At 40.7% G+C, this 23,595-nt stretch overlaps 1 protein-coding gene across 1 annotated transcript; it reads right to left on the bottom strand.

Annotated features, from left to right (window-relative positions):
• Nucleotides 1–6,465: 6,465 nt before the first annotated feature.
• On the bottom strand, nt 6,466–9,616 carry rnf228 (ring finger protein 228). The gene has a single exon (XM_028463907.1). The coding sequence runs from the start codon at nt 9,364–9,366 to the stop codon at nt 8,620–8,622; it is 747 nt and encodes a 248-aa protein (XP_028319708.1). The 5' UTR covers nt 9,367–9,616; the 3' UTR covers nt 6,466–8,619.
• Between the last annotated feature and the right edge of the window lie 13,979 nt (nt 9,617–23,595).

Here is a 23,595-nt window from a genome sequence, read left to right as displayed (position 1 = left end):
AGAACATCAGAGTGTCACAGACTAGTTGAGCCGTGAACCATAGATCAGGAACTGTCAACTCCAGCTTCAAGAACCGGAAACAGAAAAGAGAGAGAAGGGCGAGGAGAAGACACTGACTGCAGAAAAACATGATACAGGTATACAGTGGAATGAGAATTAATTATAACCTCCTTTAGCCTAGGAAACACTGATTTATAGTTTACCAAAGGAGACCAAATAATGCTGACCCACAATTGTGGCGACAACATTTAAAGGAACCCGATCATCTGATCGTTCACGGAAACTCGCGATGACATAAAAAAGACACTGTGTAGTTGAAAAAAAAGGGATCAGACATTTTTATCCACATAATGTTTTATTAAACATATTTCATTCACCTAGGAATGTTCTGTGCATCTTTAACAATGTCATAAAATCCTACTTATTCTGGATTACTGTTGATTAGTGAGGGGAAGGTGAGTGTGAGCAACCATTCACTTTGGTTCCTCACAGCCTGGTAGCCTCTTTTCCTGTGATTAACATTCAAACCTTGTGATTTTTTTAGATTATATCAGACGTTAGAGGCACAGGGAAAGTGTTAGAAATGCTTTTAGTCCATTTTCAGAAATTTGTAGTTTTTTCACCACGGCAGAAGTCACTGACCTTCATCGTTGTCGGCTCATTACGTCACCTTGTGAACTGTGTCTGACTGTCAAAACAACGTGATGGCCTTTTCCTAACTCCTTTAGGATGTCTCTTAAGTCCTTCCCTTAAGGAACAGTGGATAGGAAAAGAGATAGGAGGGACTTTTCGGACGCAGGTGCGTTCACACCGAACGCGACTAGATTTAATTCAAAATCAATGTCAATGATGCTATATCAAGCGACTTCCCTTCAAGCGACACAACTTGCGCGATTCTGGCGAACTAGTCTCTCAAAGTTGAAAAATGTGAACTATTCATGCGACTTCAAACGGCACCTCCCCGACGGTCACTGTCTGTAGAGCTGAGGCAACAGCCCCTCCCTCCTTCTACAGTGAGACGGCTGCAGTGCACACTATTCCCTGGTCATCACGTCACTGGAGCGATGAAGTGATGACCAGGTGAAAATATTCAAGGGACTCATCACGTTCGGCATGAACGCACTTTAAATGGGCAGTATTATGAAAAATTCACTTTAAAATGGTTTTGCTACAGTGATGTACATTCCATTAGCCTCATTCAGAGCGCCAAAGTATATACCTTCAGTATATAGACAATCCAGATAAACCACTCACAATCAGTTCCATTTTTAGTAGCCGTTATACCACCTTGCATCTTCTGTATGGGATGATCTGACGTGTTTGTGACCCAGTGTGATACAGCGGTTGGACAAAACAGTGGACTAACGTCTTAAATTAACTATTCCTGTGACCAGAAAAGGTGAAGAGGAGAAGAAAGCAGCATAGCAGCTCATGTGAGTGTTTGAAACAGCTGACTCAGCTAATAGTTGAGAGTTTACTTCCCTGCGGCGCAGAGCCAGCGGTTACAATCAGTTCCATTTTTAGTAGCCGTTATATCGCCTTTATGGGACGATCTGATGTGTCTGTGACCCAATGCGACAGAGCGATTAGACAAAACAATGAACTATTGTCTCAACTTAACTTAACTATTCCTGTGGTCAGACGAATAAGGAGGAGAAGGAAAACTGTTAATGATACGGCTGCTGCTGTGATAAACACACACTTATGCCTACTTATTCGTATGCACGAAGGCCCAAAAAAACACCTGTTTTTAGGAACACTGGAAGTTACTTTTCAGAGGCCAAAACTCTGGAAAACAGGCGAGTTTGGGAAAATAAACCTCAAATACTATGTTGATGGGGTTCTTAGAACAAATGGAGATGAGTGAAAAATAGCATAACACCGCACCTTTTAGTGTGTCTTGAAAACCTTTCATCCAAATCTTTTCTAATTTGGGGTGCACATTAATGGTAAATGGTAAATGGACTTGATTTATATAGCGCTTTATCCCCACACTGAAGCAGTCTCAAAGCGCTTTACATATCAGCTCATTCACCCAATCACTCTCACATTCACACACCAGTGGGACAGGACTGCCATGCAAGGCGCTAGTCGACCACTGGGAGCAACTTAGGGTTCAGTGTCTTGCCCAAGGACACTTCGACACATAGTCAGGTACTGGGATCGAACCCCCAACCTCTCGATCAGAGGACGACCCACTACCTCATTCTATGACTCATAGAATGAACCATATTGATGGATGTTGATGACCCCCTTCCTCTCATAAACATATTTATGTACTTATTTTTGGTAATATATTTGGTGTTATTCGCTATAAAGGTTCACTCACTTTTGTTATCCAGGCTTGGGACCGGCAGTGGCAGAGTTTTTTCTTCTTTGTTTGTTTTTTATTTGTTTATGTTTTCTTTTCTTTTCTTTTTTGTTAGTTGGGGGAACTGGGGGGTGGGCCCCCGAGCGCTACTTCAAAAAAAAGGCTCAGAGCATCTCATCATATTCATTCAGTACCACCAAACGTCGTAATATTGATTAGAAAACCCTACACATTAATAATTTAACCGTAGCATCTCAGTATAAAATATAAATACAGAGGTGAGGAGCCAACAAAAGGGTTTTTTTCGGAAAATAAAGAATTACCATCTTCATAAAAGGCCTGAAGATCTTAAAGAATGATTTTTTTCTGTGAATTCTGTAATAAATGAATTAAATCTTAATAATATAAAAGGCTTTCAAATGTCAAATCTACCATTTTAACAATTAGTACTTTCAATCATTTATTCTGCATGAAGAATATCACTGAACAACAATATCACAGTGAGAGCAACAATATCAAGTTCATGTGAGCATTAATAACTATGACCAAAATAAGCATTAACACAGAAAACAAACATTTTTGTCTTTTTTTTTTCTCTCCTTTCGTGTATTTGTTTTATTTGGTGTTTTTTGTTCTTTTGTGTCATTTGCTCTCTGACTTTCTTTTATCTAGTTGAGTCGTTTTGTTTAGTTTATTTTTCTGATTTTATGTATTTGTTTATTCTGTTGCATTTAGTGTATTTTCTCTTATTTCGTATGTTTAGGGGTCCTTTTGTGTATTTTTGTTGTTCTTTAGTGTAATTTTATATGTTTTCTGGAGTAATTTTGCATACTTGCAAAACTTTCTCTAGTTTTGAATATTTTAGGAGTCATTTTGTGTATTTTTTATTTTTTTTTATCTCATTTAGTTTTGTTGTCTTTTAGTGTATTTTTTAGGACAGTGATTCTCAAACTTTTCCAAGTACATCCTTTGTCTGACTGAAAAACAACAATAGAGCATAATAATGGAATGAATGAGTGATAAAACACATTTTAAAGAATAGTGGTTAGTGGTTAGCACGTCCGCCTCACAGCAAGAAGGTCCTGGGTTCAAGCCCTGGGGTGGACTTGGGTCCTTTCTGTGTTGAGTTTGCATGTTCTCCCCGTGGGTTTCCTCCGGGTACTCCGGCTTCCCCCCACAATCCAAAAACATGACTGTAAGGTTGATTGGAGTCTCTAAATTGCCCATAGGAGTGAATGAGAGAGTGAATGGTTGTCTGTGTTGCCCTGTGATGGACTGGCGCCCTGTCCAGGGTGTACCCCCGCCCAGTGCCCTATGAGAGCCGGATATTGGCACCGGCAGACCCCTGCGACCCTGTTAAACGGGAATAAGCGTGTATGAAGATGGATGGCTGGCATTCTGACGTGGAACCAACACGAAGTTCATGTTCGAAACACTCCTAAAATATTCAAAACTAGGGTAATTTTTATTTATTTCCTGATTTTGCATGCTTTTTGGAGTCATTTTGTGTATTTATGCTGTACTTTTGTGTGTTTTGTTGCTGTTAAGTCTATTCTTCTGTCATTCTGTGAATTTAATTCTGGAGTTGCACTAAATTAATTAAATCCTATATTTAAAATTTTATTAAATACTAAATCAAAACTACAAGTTATTTTGCCACTGAATAATATACAGCAGCTAACAGCTCCACTGTAGAGGAACTTTTCATATTGTAACACCTCAAACGTCCACTGGGGGCGTGTGTGTTGCACAGCAGGAGCTCAGTGTCTCATTATAATAAATAAAGAGTGCAGTGGGATACTCATGTTTCCTTTATTATTCAAATGTGTTTATGTTTGTAAAACAGCACATAAAGAGCATTTATCTGTGCAAATACAATTGGTACCCTAAACAACCATAAATTCTCATTAAAAAAACAACCAAAAAAGTCTAGTTCCTCTGAAATAAATACAACACACAGACTATAGTCAAAGGGGAATCCTGTTACCTTTGAACAATAAGAGGGAGAAAGTGCAGCGTGGGATCAGGGAAGGTTTGCAGAGGTGGAAACAAGTGTTAGCTGACAGAGGGTACTAAGTGTGTGTGTGTGTGTGTGTGTGTGTGTGTGTGTGTGTGTGTGTGTGTGTGTGTGTGTGTGTGTGTGTGTGTGGTTAGGTGCAGCACACTGTGTAATAAGTGCTTCTATTACACAATAAAGCACAATCCACCTCCATCTTCCGTTCATATTCCACGCTGCTCTTTTTAGGACCACAAACGGTCATTTTTAGTCAACAATATTACAAAAAAACAAAGTCAAGTGGTTCACAGTTATAGAAGTATATAGGCCGTCTGTGTTGGTTTTGACTTTGCATTTGGAAAATGTTGTAAATCAATCAATCAATCAATTAGAAAATCACTATCTTTGCATGCTGTTAGTGCAAGTATTCTACTGAAGGTTTGGTTTTAGTCCCATCTGAGCAGGACATCAAGGGAAAGCTTCTTCACCATCGTCATGGAAACGACTTAAGATTGAAGCTTTGATGAAAGAAGCGGAGGCTTTATAGCCTTATTACTCCTTCAGTCGCTACTTCCTGATTATGGGCACAACTCAGGATTAGGGTCAATTATAATTATAATTAATTACAATTATGACATAATTATAATTTTAATCGTAATTGAAAAAACATGTTGCTGTCGTAATCATAATTGAATTGTGATTGTAATTTGCATTAAAATTCTAGAAAAATTGTCAATTACAATTTAATGAAATGCAACCCTGGGGAACCATGTTACAGTTCTATGTCTTACACATAGGTAGTTAACAAATATTAAAATATGTTTTCTTTCTTATTTTCCCAACTACCTGTCAGTTCTCTATATTACACTGGTTCTCAACCTTTTCAGCCCGTGACCCCCAAAATAAAGGTCCCAGACAGCGGGGACCCCCACTGTAGCTGAAGGTGGGTGAACACAGACATGAACATTGTGGAGACAGGACCATCTATAAGGGGGAATAAAGGGGAGAGATTTCAGGGGTCCATCCATAAAGTCAGTAAAATGATGGTCCATTGTTCTATGAATCTGTAATAACCACATTTATTTATTCATCTGAATAATATCCACTGTTATCCAGGAACGTTTATTATTATTATTACAGTCATCTTAAAGATGGAAATCCTTGTTTTAATCCGAAATAAAATGGGTTCAAAGTGACCAAAAATGGGAGAAAAGGTGGTGAAATGGGATTTTAAAAAACACAGAAATTGGTTCAAAGTTGCAAATTAGAGTGGGTAAAAACAGAATGTGAATGTGGCTTGATTGGCAAAAAATAAACATGAAATATGGTGAAAAGAGGTTAAAAGTGACAAGTGCGACATTGGGTAGGAAAACTTAAAAGGGCCAAACATGTCTTGAAAGTGGAAAAAATGTGCAGAAAATTCATTGAAATTTGATGAAGTGGCAGAAATGGCAGAAATGTAGCAAAAAAGGCATCAACAGGAGCAAAAATAGGGCAAGAAAAAGTAAAGAAAATAGGTTTTGTGTAGTTGCAGAAAAATGAGCAAAAATGGGCTCATATTGTTCTTAAAAGCATCTGGTGACCCCTTCCCAGTGTCTTGTGACGCCAAAATGAGGTCCTGACCCCAAGGTTGAGAACCCCTGCTCTTAAGGATCATTTTACCATTTAAAAAGCAAAAATATGAATACCTATATTTTCATGGATAAGGAAGCCTAACAAGGAAACAAGAGATGAGAAAATAATCATCTTTTTTGGTGTATTTTATATCTGATTTAAGACATTGGTCAAAAGCGACCCTTTATCATAAGAGATGCTAACAGAAAGCTAACACAAGAGGAAGGTTACAGGGAAGCTTTTGCTTGTTTTAGTAATAAAATTGAGGCACCAAAGTCAGGACCTTTTCAATACAAGGTCAAGGAAAAATGATCAGTAGCAAATGCACACACACTTGTCTACGTAGCGATGGAAACAGGATAAAGAGGCTTGTACACACACACACACACACACACACACACACACGCACACACACACACACGCACACGCACACGCACACGCACACACACACACACACACACACACACACACACACACACACACACACACGCACACACACACACACACACACACACACGCACACACACGCCAGTAGTGTATCGTTCTATGTACAAGGTCAGCCGATGGATGCAATGTTTTTAAACGAAAGGCTTCCCAACCTGCACAGGAACAAAATCCACCAGCGTTAACATCTGTACAGTAACAACATAGTATGAGTGAACCAACGATAAACAGATTTAGGCTACGTTTACACTGCAGGTCTGTCTGATTCTGGACTCCTGAAATGCATGTGTCGATTCATTATTGGGGACTTGGTAAATGTGTAACACACGCACACACACACACACAGAGAGAAACATGTGTTTTGCATATGGAGCAGTCTGCTGCGAAGGAAGCAGACAACCACCATCATGTTTGTAGCTTTACCTCTATCAGGGTTATTGATGACGAAGTGTATCGGGGTTATTGATGACGAAGTGTATCGGGGTTATTGATGACAACGTGTATCAGGGTTATTGATGACAACATGTATCAGGATTATTGATTACATTAATAAATCTAGTCATCTGTGTGAGGTGATGAAATAAATTAATTGTCCAAGTTAATTTGAAACACCAGCATTAAAAGACCTAAGACGACAGATTTTAGTGCTCAATTCTGATTTTTTTGTGTGTGTGCTCGTTCACATTTACACAATAAATGTGTCTTCTATCAGTTTGGATTATGAATGGAATGCGACCCTAAAGTGACCCGCATGCGCTAAACAGATCCTGAGATACTAAGTGCACAAACAGGCACGCAATGTTTACGGAAGTAAATATAGAGGCATCTCGTCTTGGTGTGTGTGTGGCACTGATAATAATATACATAATATAATAAATATGAATTTATTTTAAGTGCTCACTCTCCTTCAGTTGTCTAATTTCCACTCCGTCCTCCACTGCTCTGTCTGGGACGCAGAATTATGACCTTTTTGTTCATTTTCATGACGTAAAGGTGGGATAAAATGCGACCTGGCCGTTCAGTCACATTGCAGAATATCAGATATGTATCAGATTTATATCCATAGACAAAAGTGGCCTGGGTCGGATTTGTACTGTTCACATTGACATGAAAAAAATCATATATGTGCAAAAAACAATGGTTATTGACCTGCAGTGTGAACATAGCCTTAGTGCACGGGTGTCAAACTCATTTTGGCTCAGGGACCAAATATACGTCAGTATGAGCTCAAGTGGGCCACAGATTAGTTAGAAAAAAAGTGCAATTTTAACACTAACGTGCCATAGTTATCACTTCCATGTATAACTGAGTTTGAAAAAGGCTTTGAATTGAGAAAAATGACAGTTATTTTGAGAATATAAGACTACAGTCGTGTGAGATATTGGCACAAACGCCCCTGCAAATATTGTCTGTTTATTAAATGTGTGTATTTGGAGGGAAAAATGATAGCTACAACTTATATAATTGATAAGTTGTGCAATGATTGTTTTCTTTGTCATTTTTACATTTTCATGTGGGTCAAAATGAATGATCTAAAGCAGTGGTTTTCAAACTCATTTTAGTTCAGGGGCCAAATACGGAGCAGTTTAGTCACAAGTGCCTCAGATTTTATGTGGAAAAACAAGAAATTTAAACAATTTTGTGCCCTGGTTTGCACTTCTACGTATACATAAACTACTACATACAGTATGTAAGAAACTGACCCTCCAAGTAATAATTGACAGATATCGGTCTCACAGGATTTTCACTTTAAATTTTGTAGATTTTGTGACGAATTTCAATTTCATTAGGGATTTTGTATGAATTTTGAATTTTTTCAACATTAAAATGACTGCTACGTGCGATATAAGCACTGGGAACACTGTGAGGAGCCCCTGCAAATATTGTTGAGTTTCATTTACACAATAATTCATGTTTTCTCTGTCATTTCAACTTTGTCCTGGGGGCCTAACTGGATGCTCCAAAGGGACAGATTTGGCCCCCGGGCCATGAGTTTGACACATGTGCCCTAGTAGGAGAGCATATTATTATTCACCAGGACAGAAAACAACCTGTAAATAACACTTTACATTCAACCAACCACAGCACTGAGTCTAGTCACGTGTTCACTCATCAAAATCCGTGCTCATCAATCAGGAGAAAAAGGTAATCATGGAGGATGACGTTGGCCTCACGAAGGCCTTTGGGTGTTTGCTGTCACAATAAAAGGCCATTTCCGGGCAGAATAAAGGTCCGTGCACAGCAGCGTGTCGTGTCAGGCGTTCCTCCGGGAGCTGGTGGCGGACGCGCGGCCCGTCTCGTGCTCCGGTCTGTATTTGAGCCAGCAGATGAGCCACGTGACCACCACGGAGAACATGGCCAGGATGCTGGCCACGGAGAGGCAGATGGGCCCGGCCGGGGAGGGGGGGACGCTGTGGCTGTGCACAAAGATCAGACCCATGAAGAGCAGCACGAGCATGGACAGGAAGGAGAAGATGACGCACACACACCCGGTGGTCAGCGCCACGCGCTTACAGCTCTGACAGCTGTCGTAGCGCACGGAGTCCTGGGAGAGCGTGGTGGCCGTGGACACGGTGGTGGACGGGGTGGCGGCACCGGCACCGGGACCCGAACCGGAACCGCTGGACGTGGCTACGGACGCGTCTTCCCGGCGCAGCGCCACCAGAGCCGGGTGCAGCGGGGGCGGGTAGGGCGGCAGGGCGTCCTGGGGCAGCGGGTCAGAGTCGATGTAGAACGGGAAGTCCTCCGTCACCTTGGTGTTGTTGGGCAGGTTCTGGATCCGGTAGTCCGGTACCGGGGTCCGGTGGCGGCACAGCGGGCAGCTGATGCGCCACGGCCGCTCCTCGCGGAGGTGGAGCGTGTTCAGACACTCCTCACAGAAGGTGTGCAGGCACTCCAGGATCTTGGGGGCCCTCCGGTCCAGGTCGAAGTAGTTGTAGCAGATCTTACACTCGTACTCCTCGTAGGCCTCAGCGGGGGGGTCCATGGCATCCCCCTCCATCAGCACAAAGGCAGCGGACAGACGGACAGATGCTAGTGGTGCTCGGCTCTCATCCCCCTCCTCTCTGCGCTCAGTGGAACACCAGCATCCCGGTACTCACCGCTGTCTGTGTCCGGGAATAATCCTCAAAGGTCCGCGGTCTGATCCAGATCACAGAGAGGCTCTCATGGCGGTCCTTCATCACTGACTGTGAACATCCTCATCCTCCAGGAAGGGAGAGGCGCTGTGTCATCTACAGTGTGTGTGTGTGTGTGTGTGTGTGTGTGTGTGTGTGTGTGTGTGTGTGTGTGTGTGTGTGTGTGTGTGTGTGTGTGTGTGTGTGTGTGTGTGTGTGTGAAATATGCTCATTCAGTTCATCTGAGGGCGTATAGATTCACTACTTCCTGTCACAAAATGACGATTTATTACATCTCACCAATGTTTCTGCTCCATGTCTCATTGTTGTCTGGGATGGAATCGATCTCTTTTTGTCCTTCTTGGAAAAAAAAGAAAAAGATCTCTCATATGTTCAACTGTAATGATCATATCACCCATCCATTCTCAGACCCACTTTGTTTTATTTCAGTGTTAAATACAGTTACAATCTGGATCAAAACACACAAACCTGCCACATTTGCCCAGAATGACACAAATAAATGTTATATTCTTTCAATAAACCATCTGTCTGGTGGAAATGTTAACAATGAGACACAAAACAGAGACAACTGAAAACAATGTGAATAACAACAACAGAAATACAGTAGCTATAAAATATTTAGATCAATATAAAATCTATGAATATACGCAAATTATAATAAGCCAATGAATAAAGGTTATGGTATAATGAACAAAACATGCAGGGATTGATGGGAAATTGACACAACGCTCCCTAAAAGTGATACAATAATTAATAAAAAGTGCATAAACAAAAATCCCAACATTAAAAATGTCACATTAACATTGGTTAGATTGAATTTATGTGACATAAATGTAAATTATTATTATTTGTTTTAAAATGATCAACGGACATTGTGAAACTACAAAAAATGAAACGACCAAAAAACAATGAAATGCGTCACATCATAGCCGACCAATCAGATTAAACGTAATGCATCACATCATAGCCGACCAATCAGATTAAACATAATGCATCACATCATAGCCGACCAATCAGATTAAACGTAATGCATCACATCATAGCCGACCAATCAGATTAAATGTAACGCATCACATCATAGCCGACCAATCAGATTAAACGTAATGCATCACATCATAGCCGACCAATCAGATTAAACGTAATGCCTCACATCATTGCCGACAAATCAGATTAAACATAATGCATCACATCATAGCCGACCAATCAGATTAAATGTAACGCATCACATCAGCCGACCAATCAGATTAAACGTAATGCCTCACATCATAGCCGACGAATCAAATTTAACGTAATGAGTCACATCATAGCCGACCAATCAGACTAAACATAATGCATCACATCATAGCCGACCAATCAGACTAAACATAATGCATCACATCATAGCCGACCAATCAGATTGAACATAATGCATCACATCATTGCCGACCAATCAGATTAAACGTAATGCATCACATCATAGCGACCAATCAGATTGAACAAAATGCATCACATCATAGCCGACCAATCAGATTAAAAGTAATGCATAACATAGCCGACCAATCAGATTAAACGTAATGCATCACATCGTAGCCGACCAATCAGATTAAACGTAATGTATCACATCATAGCCGACCAATCAGATTAAATGTAATGTATCACACCAAAATTATTTTCACAATTTTAGAGTTCATAAATGTATCTATACTTAGAACCTGATCATTTATTTTATTTTTAATTGATTTCATTGGTGTTATTTTATTTTAAAAATAATCATATATAATGATAACCCTTTTATTTTATACAGATGACTTTGTGGAAAATAAATTAAGTTCTACTTGTGGTAGATTTGGTTTGTTTCTTTTTAAGTTTCTACATGAGATGTTTACTGTATGCGCGGGAACCGTGGCAAGATTTATTACCAACAAAAACTGTTGGGGGGTGAAAGTAACTAATAACTTTTACTTTAAGTACTGTTTAATTGAGCTACTTTATACTTTTAGTATTTTATGTATGACTTACTTGTACTTGAGAACAATTTCAATGAAGTAACTTCTACTCTTTACATCTCTGTTATTTACAGTCAAACATGTTGATCCACTGCAGGCTTTTTTTAAAATTATTATTTTGGTGTCAATTGACAAAAAGTGATGGGAGCAAATATATGGTTTAATATGTTTAACAGTTTTTGAAAAACACAAAGTGATGATTTCATAAATTGCATTAAGTTTTAAATGTACATTATATGTACTTCATTATTGGGGACATTTTGGTGAACGTTTCAAATATGTAACACATTTTGTTCAATTGTTTTGAATTTTCAAAGTTTTAAACTTTAGACTGTAAAGTTTAAAGGCTTGTTGTAGCGCCACCTTTAGGGCGTTTGGCCTGTTGTTGTAGCTGAGACAATCTAACATTGGGCTGGAGTTTTGTACAAAATGTGATGTTTGTAGAAGAAGAAGAAGATGCAGGATAACAACAGGCCTCTAATTACAAGCATTATCAATGAATATATTTTCCCCTAATATTTGGAAACAACAATGACGATAATCACTAAATCAGCTCTTTTGTGCTGTTTAATTGTAGAGGGATTTTTCATGGTAATCACAGATTGTTTTTGTGTTAGAGTAAAGGTGATCTTTAAGGTTGGCATGGAAACAGAGTTCTTCAAACAGCAGTAAGTCACTGCTATCAGCGTAAAAAGTCTATATAAGTTATACATTATAAGTCTACATAAGTCATATATCCATCCATCATCCATCTTCTCCCGCTTAGCCGTTTCCGGGTCGCGGGGGCAGCATCCTCAGTAGGGAGGCCCAGACTTCCCTCTCCCCGGCCACTTCCTCCAGCTCTTCCGGGGGGACCCCGAGACGTTCCCAGGCCAGCCGAGAGACATAGTCTCTCCAGCGTGTCCTGGTTCTTCCCCGGGGCCTCCTTCTGGAGGGACGTGCCCTGAACGCCTCACTAGGGAGGCGTTAAGGGGGCATCCTAATTAGGTGCCCGAGCCACCTCATCTGGCTCTTCTCGATGCGGAGGAGCAGCGACTCTACTTTGAGCCCCTCCCGAATGACTGAGCTTCTCACCCTATCTCTAAGGAAGAGCCCAGCCACCCTACGGAGGAAACTCATTTCGGCCGCTTGTACCCGTGATCTTGTTCTTTCGGTCATGACCCAAAGTTCATGACCATAGGTGAGGGTTGGAACGTAGACCGACCTGTAAATAGAGAGCTTCGCTTTTTGGCTCAGCTCCCTCTTTACAATGACGGACCGGTGCAGACTCCGCATCACTGCAGACGCCGCACCAATCCGCCTGTCGATCTCTCGCTCCATCCTTCCCTCACTCGTGAAGAAGACCCCGAGGTACTTGAACTCCTCCACCTGGGGCAGAACCTCATCTCCAACCCGGAGAAGGCACTCCACCTTTTTTTGGTCGAGAACCATGGACTCGGATTTGGAGGTGCGGATTCTCATTCCGGCCGCTTCACACTCGGCTGCAAACCGATCCAGTGAGAGTTGAAGGTCACGGTATGTTGGAGCCAACAGGACCACATCATCTGCAAAAAGCAGGGATGCAATACTTAGGCCCCCGAACCGGACCCCCTCAACGCCCTGACTGCGCCTAGAAATTCTGTCCATAAAAGTTATGAACAGAATCGGTGACAAAGGGCAGCCCTGGCGGAGTCCAACCCTCACCGGAAACGATTTCGACTTACTGCCGGCAATGCGGACCAGACTCTGACTCCGGTCATACAGGGAACGAACAGCTCCTATGAGGAGGTTCGATACCCCATACTCCCGGAGGACCCCCCACAGGAATCCCCGAGGGACACGGTCAAATGCCTTTTCCAGGTCCACAAAACACATGTGGACTGGTTGGGCAAATTCCCATGACCCCTCAAGGACCCTGCTGAGGGTGTAGAGCTGGTCCACAGTTCCACGGCCAGGACGAAAACCACATTGCTCCTCCTGAATCCGAGGTTCAACTATCCGGCGGACCCTCCTCTCCAGTACCCCTGAATAGACCTTACCGGGGAGGCTGAGAAGTGTGATCCCTCTATAATTGGAACACACCCTCCGGTCCCCCCCGCGATGTTGCAGAGTCGTGTCAGCCATGACAGCCCCACAACATCCAGGGCCTTGAGGAACTCTGGGCGGATCTCACCCACCCCCGGAGCCCTGCCACCGAGGAGCTTTTTAACCACCTCGGCAACCTCAGCCCCAGAGATAGGAGAGCCCACTCTCGGGTCCCTGGGCCCTGCTTCCTGATTGGAAGGCGTGTCGGTGGGATTGAGGAGGTCTTCGAAGTATTCCCCCCACCGATCCACAACGTCTCGAGTCGAAGTCAGCAGCGCACCATCCGCACCATACATAGTGTTGACGGTGCACTGCTTCCCCCTCCTGAGACGCCGGATAGTGGTCCAGAATCTCTTCGAAGCCGTCCGGAAGTCGTTCTCCATGGCCTCACCAAACTCCTCCCATGTCCGGGCTTTTGCCTCGGCGACCGCCGTGGCTGCACTTTGCTTGGCCCGTCAGTACCTGTCTGCTGCCTCCGGAGTCCCACAGGCCAAAAAGGCCCGGTAGGACTCCTTCTTCAGCTTGACGGCATCCCTCACCCTCGGTGTCCACCAACGGGTTCGGGTATTGCCGCCACGACAGGCACCGACTACCTTGCGACCACAGCACCGATCAGCCGCCTCAGCAACAGAGGCACGGAACATGGCCCACTCGGACTCAATGTCCCCCGCCTCCTCCGAGACATGGTTGAAGTTTTCCCGGAGGTGGGAGTTGAAGCTCCTTCTGACGGGAGACTCTGTCAGGCGTTCCCAGCAGACCCTCACTATACGTTTGGGTCTGCCAGGTCTAACCGGCATCCTCCCCCGCCATCGGAGCCAACTCACCACCAGGTGGTGATCAGTTGACAGCTCCGCCCCTCTCTTTACCCGAGTGTCCAAGACATGCGGCCGCAAGTCCGATGACATGACTACTAAGTCGATCATCGAACTGCGGCCTAGGGTGTCCTGGTGCCAAGTGCACATATGGACACCCTTATGCTTGAACATGGTGTTTGTTATGGACAATCTGTGACGAGCACAGAAGTCCAACAACAAAACACTGCTCGGGTTCCGATCAGGGGGGCCGTTCCTCCCAATCACGCCCCTCCAGGTCTCACTGTCGCTGCCAACGTGAGCGTTGAAGTCCCCCAGCAGAACGAGGGAATCCCCAGAAGGAGCACTCTCCAGTACTCCCTCTAAGGAATCCAAGAAGGGTGGATACTCCGAGCTGCTGTTTGGCCCATAGGCACAAACAACAGTCATGATCCGTGCCCCCACCCGAAGGCGGAGGGAGGCTACCCTCTCGTCTACCGGGGTAAACTCCAACGTACAGGCACTAAGTCGGGGGGCAAGAAGTATAGCCACCCCGGCCCAGCGCCTCTCACCATTGGCGACTCCAGAGTAGAAGAGAGTCCAACCCCTGTCGTGAAGGCTGGTTCCAGAGCCCTTGTTATGTGTCGAGGTGAGACCGACTATATCTATTCCGAACTTCTCCACCTCGCACACAAGCTCAGGCTCCTTCCCCGCCAGAGAGGTGACATTCCACGTCCCTAACGCTAGCTTCTGTAGCCGGGGATCAGATCGCCAAGGCCCCCGCCCTGGACGACTGCCCGATCCACATTGCACCGGCCTCATATGATCCCTCCTGCGGGTGGTGGGCCTACGGGAGGTTATATGGTAAATAGTTATATAGTTATAGGTCTATGTAAGTTATATCGTATATAGTTAGAAGTCTATATACATTGTAAATATATGGTTATAAGTCTATATAAGTTATATAGTATAGTTATATAGTTATAGGTCTATGTAAGTTATATAGTAGATAGTTATAAGTCTATATACATTATATAGTATATGGTTATAAGTCTATATAAGTTATATAGTTATAAGTCTATGTAAGTTATATAGTATATAGTTATAAATCTATTTAAGTTATATAATATATAGTTATAAGTCTATATACATTATATAGTATATGGTTATAAGTCTATATAAATTATATAGTATATGGTTATAAGTCTATATACATTATATAGTATATGGTTATAAGTCTATATAAGCTATATAGTTATAGGTCTATGTAAGTTATATAGTATATAGTTATAAATCTATTTAAGTTATATAGTATATAGTTATAAATTATATAGTATATAGTTAAAAGTCTATATTAGTTATATAATTATAAGTCTGTCAGTTATATAGTATATAGTTATAAATCTATCTAAGTTATATAGTATATAGTTATAAGTCTATATAAGTTATATAGTTATGTCTATATAAGTTATATAGTATATAGTTATAAATCTATTTAAGTTATTTAGTATATAGTTATAAGTCTATATAAGTTATATAGTTATAAGTCTATGCAAGTTATATAGTATATAGTTAAGTCTATATAAGTTTGTCATAGTATCTAGTTCTGTCTATATAAGTTATATAGTACATAGTTATAAATCTATGTAAGTTATATAGTAAATAGTTATAAATCTATTTAAGTTATATAGTATATAGTTATGTCTATATAAGTTATATAGTTGTAAGTCTATATAAGTTATATAATATATAGTTATAAATCTATAGAAGTTATATAGTTGTAAGTCTATATAAGTTATATAGTATATAGTTATAAATCTATATAAGTTATATAGTATATAGTTGTAAGTCTATAGAAGTTATATAGTTATGTAATCTATAGAAGTTATACAGGTGTAAGTCTATATAAGTTATATAGTATATAGTTATAAATCTATAGAAGTTATATAGTTATAAGTCTATATAAGTTATATAGTATATAATTATAAATCTATATAAGTTATATAGTTGTAAGTCTATATAAGTTATATAGTATATAATTATAAAGCTATATAAGTTATATAGTTGTAAGTCTATATAAGTTATATAGTATATAATTATAAATCTATTCAAGTTATATAGTATATAGTTATGTAATCTATATAAGTTATATAGTATATAGTTATGTAATCTATATAAGTTATATAGTTATAAGTCTATATAAGATATATAGTATATAGTTATGTAATCTATAGAAGTTATATAGTTATAAGTCTATATAAGATATATAGTATATAGTTATGTAATCTATAGAAGTTATATAGTTATAAGTCTATATAAGTTATATAGTATATAATTATAAATCTATATAAGTTATATAGTTGTAAGTCTATATAAGTTATATAGTATATAATTATAAAGCTATATAAGTTATATAGATCAATATAAAATCTATGAATATACGCAAATTATAATAAGCCAATGAATAAAGGTTATGGTATAATGAACAAAACATGCAGGGATTGATGGGAAATTGACACAACGCTCCCTAAAAGTGATACAATAATGAATAAAAAGTGCATAAACAAAAATCCCAACATTAAAAATGTCACATTAACATTGGTTAGATTGAATTTATGTGACATAAATGTAAATTATTATTATTTGTTTTAAAATGATCAACGGACATTGTGAAACTACAAAAAATGAAACGACCAAAAAACAATGAAATGCGTCACATCATAGCCGACCAATCAGATTAAACGTAATGCATCACATCATAGCCGACCAATCAGATTAAACATAATGCATCACATTATAGCCGACCAATCAGATTAAACGTAATGCATCACATCATAGCCGACCAATCAGATTAAATGTAACGCATCACATCATAGCCGACCAATCAGATTAAACGTAATGCATCACATCATAGCCGACCAATCAGATTAAACGTAATGCCTCACATCATTGCCGACAAATCAGATTAAACATAATGCATCACATCATAGCCGACCAATCAGATTAAATGTAACGCATCACATCAGCCGACCAATCAGATTAAACGTAATGCCTCACATCATAGCCGACGAATCAAATTTAACGTAATGAGTCACATCATAGCCGACCAATCAGACTAAACATAATGCATCACATCATAGCCGACCAATCAGACTAAACATAATGCATCACATCATAGCCGACCAATCAGATTGAACATAATGCATCACATCATTGCCGACCAATCAGATTAAACGTAATGCATCACATCATAGCGACCAATCAGATTGAACAAAATGCATCACATCATAGCCGACCAATCAGATTAAAAGTAATGCATAACATAGCCGACCAATCAGATTAAACGTAATGCATCACATCGTAGCCGACCAATCAGATTAAACGTAATGTATCACATCATAGCCGACCAATCAGATTAAATGTAATGTATCACACCAAAATTATTTTCACAATTTTAGAGTTCATAAATGTATCTATACTTAGAACCTGATCATTTATTTTATTTTTAATTGATTTCATTGGTGTTATTTTATTTTAAAAATAATCATATATAATGATAACCCTTTTATTTTATACAGATGACTTTGTGGAAAATAAATTAAGTTCTACTTGTGGTAGATTTGGTTTGTTTCTTTTTAAGTTTCTACATGAGATGTTTACTGTATGCGCGGGAACCGTGGCAAGATTTATTACCAACAAAAACTGTTGGAGGGTGAAAGTAACTAATAACTTTTACTTTAAGTACTGTTTAATTGAGCTACTTTATACTTTTAGTATTTTATGTATGACTTACTTGTACTTGAGAACAATTTCAATGAAGTAACTTCTACTCTTTACATCTCTGTTATTTACAGTCAAACATGTTGATCCACTGCAGGCTTTTTTTTAAATTATTATTTTGGTGTCAATTGACAAAAAGTGATGGGAGCAAATATATGGTTTAATATGTTTAACAGTTTTTGAAAAACACAAAGTGATGATTTCATAAATTGCATTAAGTTTTAAATGTACATTATATGTACTTCATTATTGGGGACATTTTGGTGAACGTTTCAAATATGTAACACATTTTGTTCAATTGTTTTGAATTTTCAAAGTTTTAAACTTTAGACTGTAAAGTTTAAAGGCTTGTTGTAGCGCCACCTTTAGGGCGTTTGGCCTGTTGTTGTAGCTGAGACAATCTAACATTGGGCTGGAGTTTTGTACAAAATGTGATGTTTGTAGAAGAAGAAGAAGATGCAGGATAACAACAGGCCTCTAATTACAAGCATTATCAATGAATATATTTTCCCCTAATATTTGGAAACAACAATGACGATAATCACTAAATCAGCTCTTTTGTGCTTTTTAATTGTAGAGGGATTTTTCATGGTAATCACAGATTGTTTTTGTGTTAGAGTAAAGGTGATCTTTAAGGTTGGCATGGAAACAGAGTTCTTCAAACAGCAGTAAGTCACTGCTATCAGCGTAAAAAGTCTATATAAGTTATACATTATAAGTCTACATAAGTCATATATCCATCCATCATCCATCTTCTCCCGCTTAGCCGTTTCCGGGTCGCGGGGGCAGCATCCTCAGTAGGGAGGCCCAGACTTCCCTCTCCCCGGCCACTTCCTCCAGCTCTTCCGGGGGGACCCCGAGACGTTCCCAGGCCAGCCGAGAGACATAGTCTCTCCAGCGTGTCCTGGTTCTTCCCCGGGGCCTCCTTCTGGAGGGACGTGCCCTGAACGCCTCACTAGGGAGGCGTTAAGGGGGCATCCTAATTAGGTGCCCGAGCCACCTCATCTGGCTCTTCTCGATGCGGAGGAGCAGCGACTCTACTTTGAGCCCCTCCCGAATGACTGAGCTTCTCACCCTATCTCTAAGGAAGAGCCCAGCCACCCTACGGAGGAAACTCATTTCGGCCGCTTGTACCCGTGATCTTGTTCTTTCGGTCATGACCCAAAGTTCATGACCATAGGTGAGGGTTGGAACGTAGACCGACCTGTAAATAGAGAGCTTCGCTTTTTGGCTCAGCTCCCTCTTTACAATGACGGACCGGTGCAGACTCCGCATCACTGCAGACGCCGCACCAATCCGCCTGTCGATCTCTCGCTCCATCCTTCCCTCACTCGTGAAGAAGACCCCGAGGTACTTGAACTCCTCCACCTGGGGCAGAACCTCATCTCCAACCCGGAGAAGGCACTCCACCTTTTTTTGGTCGAGAACCATGGACTCGGATTTGGAGGTGCGGATTCTCATTCCGGCCGCTTCACACTCGGCTGCAAACCGATCCAGTGAGAGTTGAAGGTCACGGTATGTTGGAGCCAACAGGACCACATCATCTGCAAAAAGCAGGGATGCAATACTTAGGCCCCCGAACCGGACCCCCTCAACGCCCTGACTGCGCCTAGAAATTCTGTCCATAAAAGTTATGAACAGAATCGGTGACAAAGGGCAGCCCTGGCGGAGTCCAACCCTCACCGGAAACGATTTCGACTTACTGCCGGCAATGCGGACCAGACTCTGACTCCGGTCATACAGGGAACGAACAGCTCCTATGAGGAGGTTCGATACCCCATACTCCCGGAGGACCCCCCACAGGAATCCCCGAGGGACACGGTCAAATGCCTTTTCCAGGTCCACAAAACACATGTGGACTGGTTGGGCAAATTCCCATGACCCCTCAAGGACCCTGCTGAGGGTGTAGAGCTGGTCCACAGTTCCACGGCCAGGACGAAAACCACATTGCTCCTCCTGAATCCGAGGTTCAACTATCCGGCGGACCCTCCTCTCCAGTACCCCTGAATAGACCTTACCGGGGAGGCTGAGAAGTGTGATCCCTCTATAATTGGAACACACCCTCCGGTCCCCCCCGCGATGTTGCAGAGTCGTGTCAGCCATGACAGCCCCACAACATCCAGGGCCTTGAGGAACTCTGGGCGGATCTCACCCACCCCCGGAGCCCTGCCACCGAGGAGCTTTTTAACCACCTCGGCAACCTCAGCCCCAGAGATAGGAGAGCCCACTCTCGGGTCCCTGGGCCCTGCTTCCTGATTGGAAGGCGTGTCGGTGGGATTGAGGAGGTCTTCGAAGTATTCCCCCCACCGATCCACAACGTCTCGAGTCGAAGTCAGCAGCGCACCATCCGCACCATACATAGTGTTGACGGTGCACTGCTTCCCCCTCCTGAGACGCCGGATAGTGGTCCAGAATCTCTTCGAAGCCGTCCGGAAGTCGTTCTCCATGGCCTCACCAAACTCCTCCCATGTCCGGGCTTTTGCCTCGGCGACCGCCGTGGCTGCACTTTGCTTGGCCCGTCAGTACCTGTCTGCTGCCTCCGGAGTCCCACAGGCCAAAAAGGCCCGGTAGGACTCCTTCTTCAGCTTGACGGCATCCCTCACCCTCGGTGTCCACCAACGGGTTCGGGTATTGCCGCCACGACAGGCACCGACTACCTTGCGACCACAGCACCGATCAGCCGCCTCAGCAACAGAGGCACGGAACATGGCCCACTCGGACTCAATGTCCCCCGCCTCCTCCGAGACATGGTTGAAGTTTTCCCGGAGGTGGGAGTTGAAGCTCCTTCTGACGGGAGACTCTGTCAGGCGTTCCCAGCAGACCCTCACTATACGTTTGGGTCTGCCAGGTCTAACCGGCATCCTCCCCCGCCATCGGAGCCAACTCACCACCAGGTGGTGATCAGTTGACAGCTCCGCCCCTCTCTTTACCCGAGTGTCCAAGACATGCGGCCGCAAGTCCGATGACATGACTACTAAGTCGATCATCGAACTGCGGCCTAGGGTGTCCTGGTGCCAAGTGCACATATGGACACCCTTATGCTTGAACATGGTGTTTGTTATGGACAATCTGTGACGAGCACAGAAGTCCAACAACAAAACACTGCTCGGGTTCCGATCAGGGGGGCCGTTCCTCCCAATCACGCCCCTCCAGGTCTCACTGTCGCTGCCAACGTGAGCGTTGAAGTCCCCCAGCAGAACGAGGGAATCCCCAGAAGGAGCACTCTCCAGTACTCCCTCTAAGGAATCCAAGAAGGGTGGATACTCCGAGCTGCTGTTTGGCCCATAGGCACAAACAACAGTCATGATCCGTGCCCCCACCCGAAGGCGGAGGGAGGCTACCCTCTCGTCTACCGGGGTAAACTCCAACGTACAGGCACTAAGTCGGGGGGCAAGAAGTATAGCCACCCCGGCCCAGCACCTCTCACCATTGGCGACTCCAGAGTAGAAGAGAGTCCAACCCCTGTCGTGAAGGCTGGTTCCAGAGCCCTTGTTATGTGTCGAGGTGAGACCGACTATATCTATTCCGAACTTCTCCACCTCGCACACAAGCTCAGGCTCCTTCCCCGCCAGAGAGGTGACATTCCACGTCCCTAACGCTAGCTTCTGTAGCCGGGGATCAGATCGCCAAGGCCCCCGCCCTGGACGACTGCCCGATCCACATTGCACCGGCCTCATATGATCCCTCCTGCGGGTGGTGGGCCTACGGGAGGTTATATGGTAAATAGTTATATAGTTATAGGTCTATGTAAGTTATATCGTATATAGTTAGAAGTCTATATACATTGTAAATATATGGTTATAAGTCTATATAAGTTATATAGTATAGTTATATAGTTATAGGTCTATGTAAGTTATATAGTAGATAGTTATAAGTCTATATACATTATATAGTATATGGTTATAAGTCTATATAAGTTATATAGTTATAAGTCTATGTAAGTTATATAGTATATAGTTATAAATCTATTTAAGTTATATAATATATAGTTATAAGTCTATATACATTATATAGTATATGGTTATAAGTCTATATACATTATATAGTATATGGTTATAAGTCTATATACATTATATAGTATATGGTTATAAGTCTATATAAGCTATATAGTTATAGGTCTATGTAAGTTATATAGTATATAGTTATAAATCTATTTAAGTTATATAGTATATAGTTATAAATTATATAGTATATAGTTAAAAGTCTATATTAGTTATATAATTATAAGTCTGTCAGTTATATAGTATATAGTTATAAATCTATCTAAGTTATATAGTATATAGTTATAAGTCTATATAAGTTATATAGTTATGTCTATATAAGTTATATAGTATATAGTTATAAATCTATTTAAGTTATTTAGTATATAGTTATAAGTCTATATAAGTTATATAGTTATAAGTCTATGCAAGTTATATAGTATATAGTTAAGTCTATATAAGTTTGTCATAGTATCTAGTTCTGTCTATATAAGTTATATAGTACATAGTTATAAATCTATGTAAGTTATATAGTAAATAGTTATAAATCTATTTAAGTTATATAGTATATAGTTATGTCTATATAAGTTATATAGTTGTAAGTCTATATAAGTTATATAATATATAGTTATAAATCTATAGAAGTTATATAGTTGTAAGTCTATATAAGTTATATAGTATATAGTTATAAATCTATATAAGTTATATAGTATATAGTTGTAAGTCTATAGAAGTTATATAGTTATGTAATCTATAGAAGTTATACAGGTGTAAGTCTATATAAGTTATATAGTTGTAAGTCTATATAAGTTATATAGTATATAATTATAAATCTATTCAAGTTATATAGTATATAGTTATGTAATCTATATAAGTTATATAGTATATAGTTATGTAATCTATATAAGTTATATAGTTATAAGTCTATATAAGATATATAGTATATAGTTATGTAATCTATAGAAGTTATATAGTTATAAGTCTATATAAGATATATAGTATATAGTTATGTAATCTATAGAAGTTATATAGTTGTAAGTCTATATAAGTTATATAGTGTATAATTATAAATCTATTCAAGTTATATAGTATATAGTTATGTAATCTATATAAGTTATATAGTATATAGTTATGTAATCTATATAAGTTATATAGTTATAAGTCTATATAAGATATATAGTATATAGTTATGTAAGCTATATAAGTTATATAGTATATAGTTATGTAATCTATATAAGTTATATAGTATATAGTTATGTAATCTATAGAAGTTATATAGTTATAAGTCTATATAAGATATATAGTATATAGTTATGTAATCTATAGAAGTTATATAGTTATAAGCCTATATAAGTTATATAATATATATTTATATAGTTATTTATCTCCTAAAGTTTGTTCCAACAGCTTCTACCTGATCAGTCCAGGTGTAAACGTCACACAAAGCTTCAGCTGCCGGTTCAGACTCTCTGTCTGGCCCCGCCCCCTCCTGT

The sequence above is a fragment of the Gouania willdenowi genome, chromosome 13, assembly GCF_900634775.1.
Source record: "Gouania willdenowi chromosome 13, fGouWil2.1, whole genome shotgun sequence".
NCBI classification, from domain to species: domain Eukaryota; kingdom Metazoa; phylum Chordata; class Actinopteri; order Blenniiformes; family Gobiesocidae; genus Gouania; species Gouania willdenowi.
Note: the sequence above shows the minus strand (reverse complement) of the source record. Positions and strands in the feature narration are given on the sequence as shown.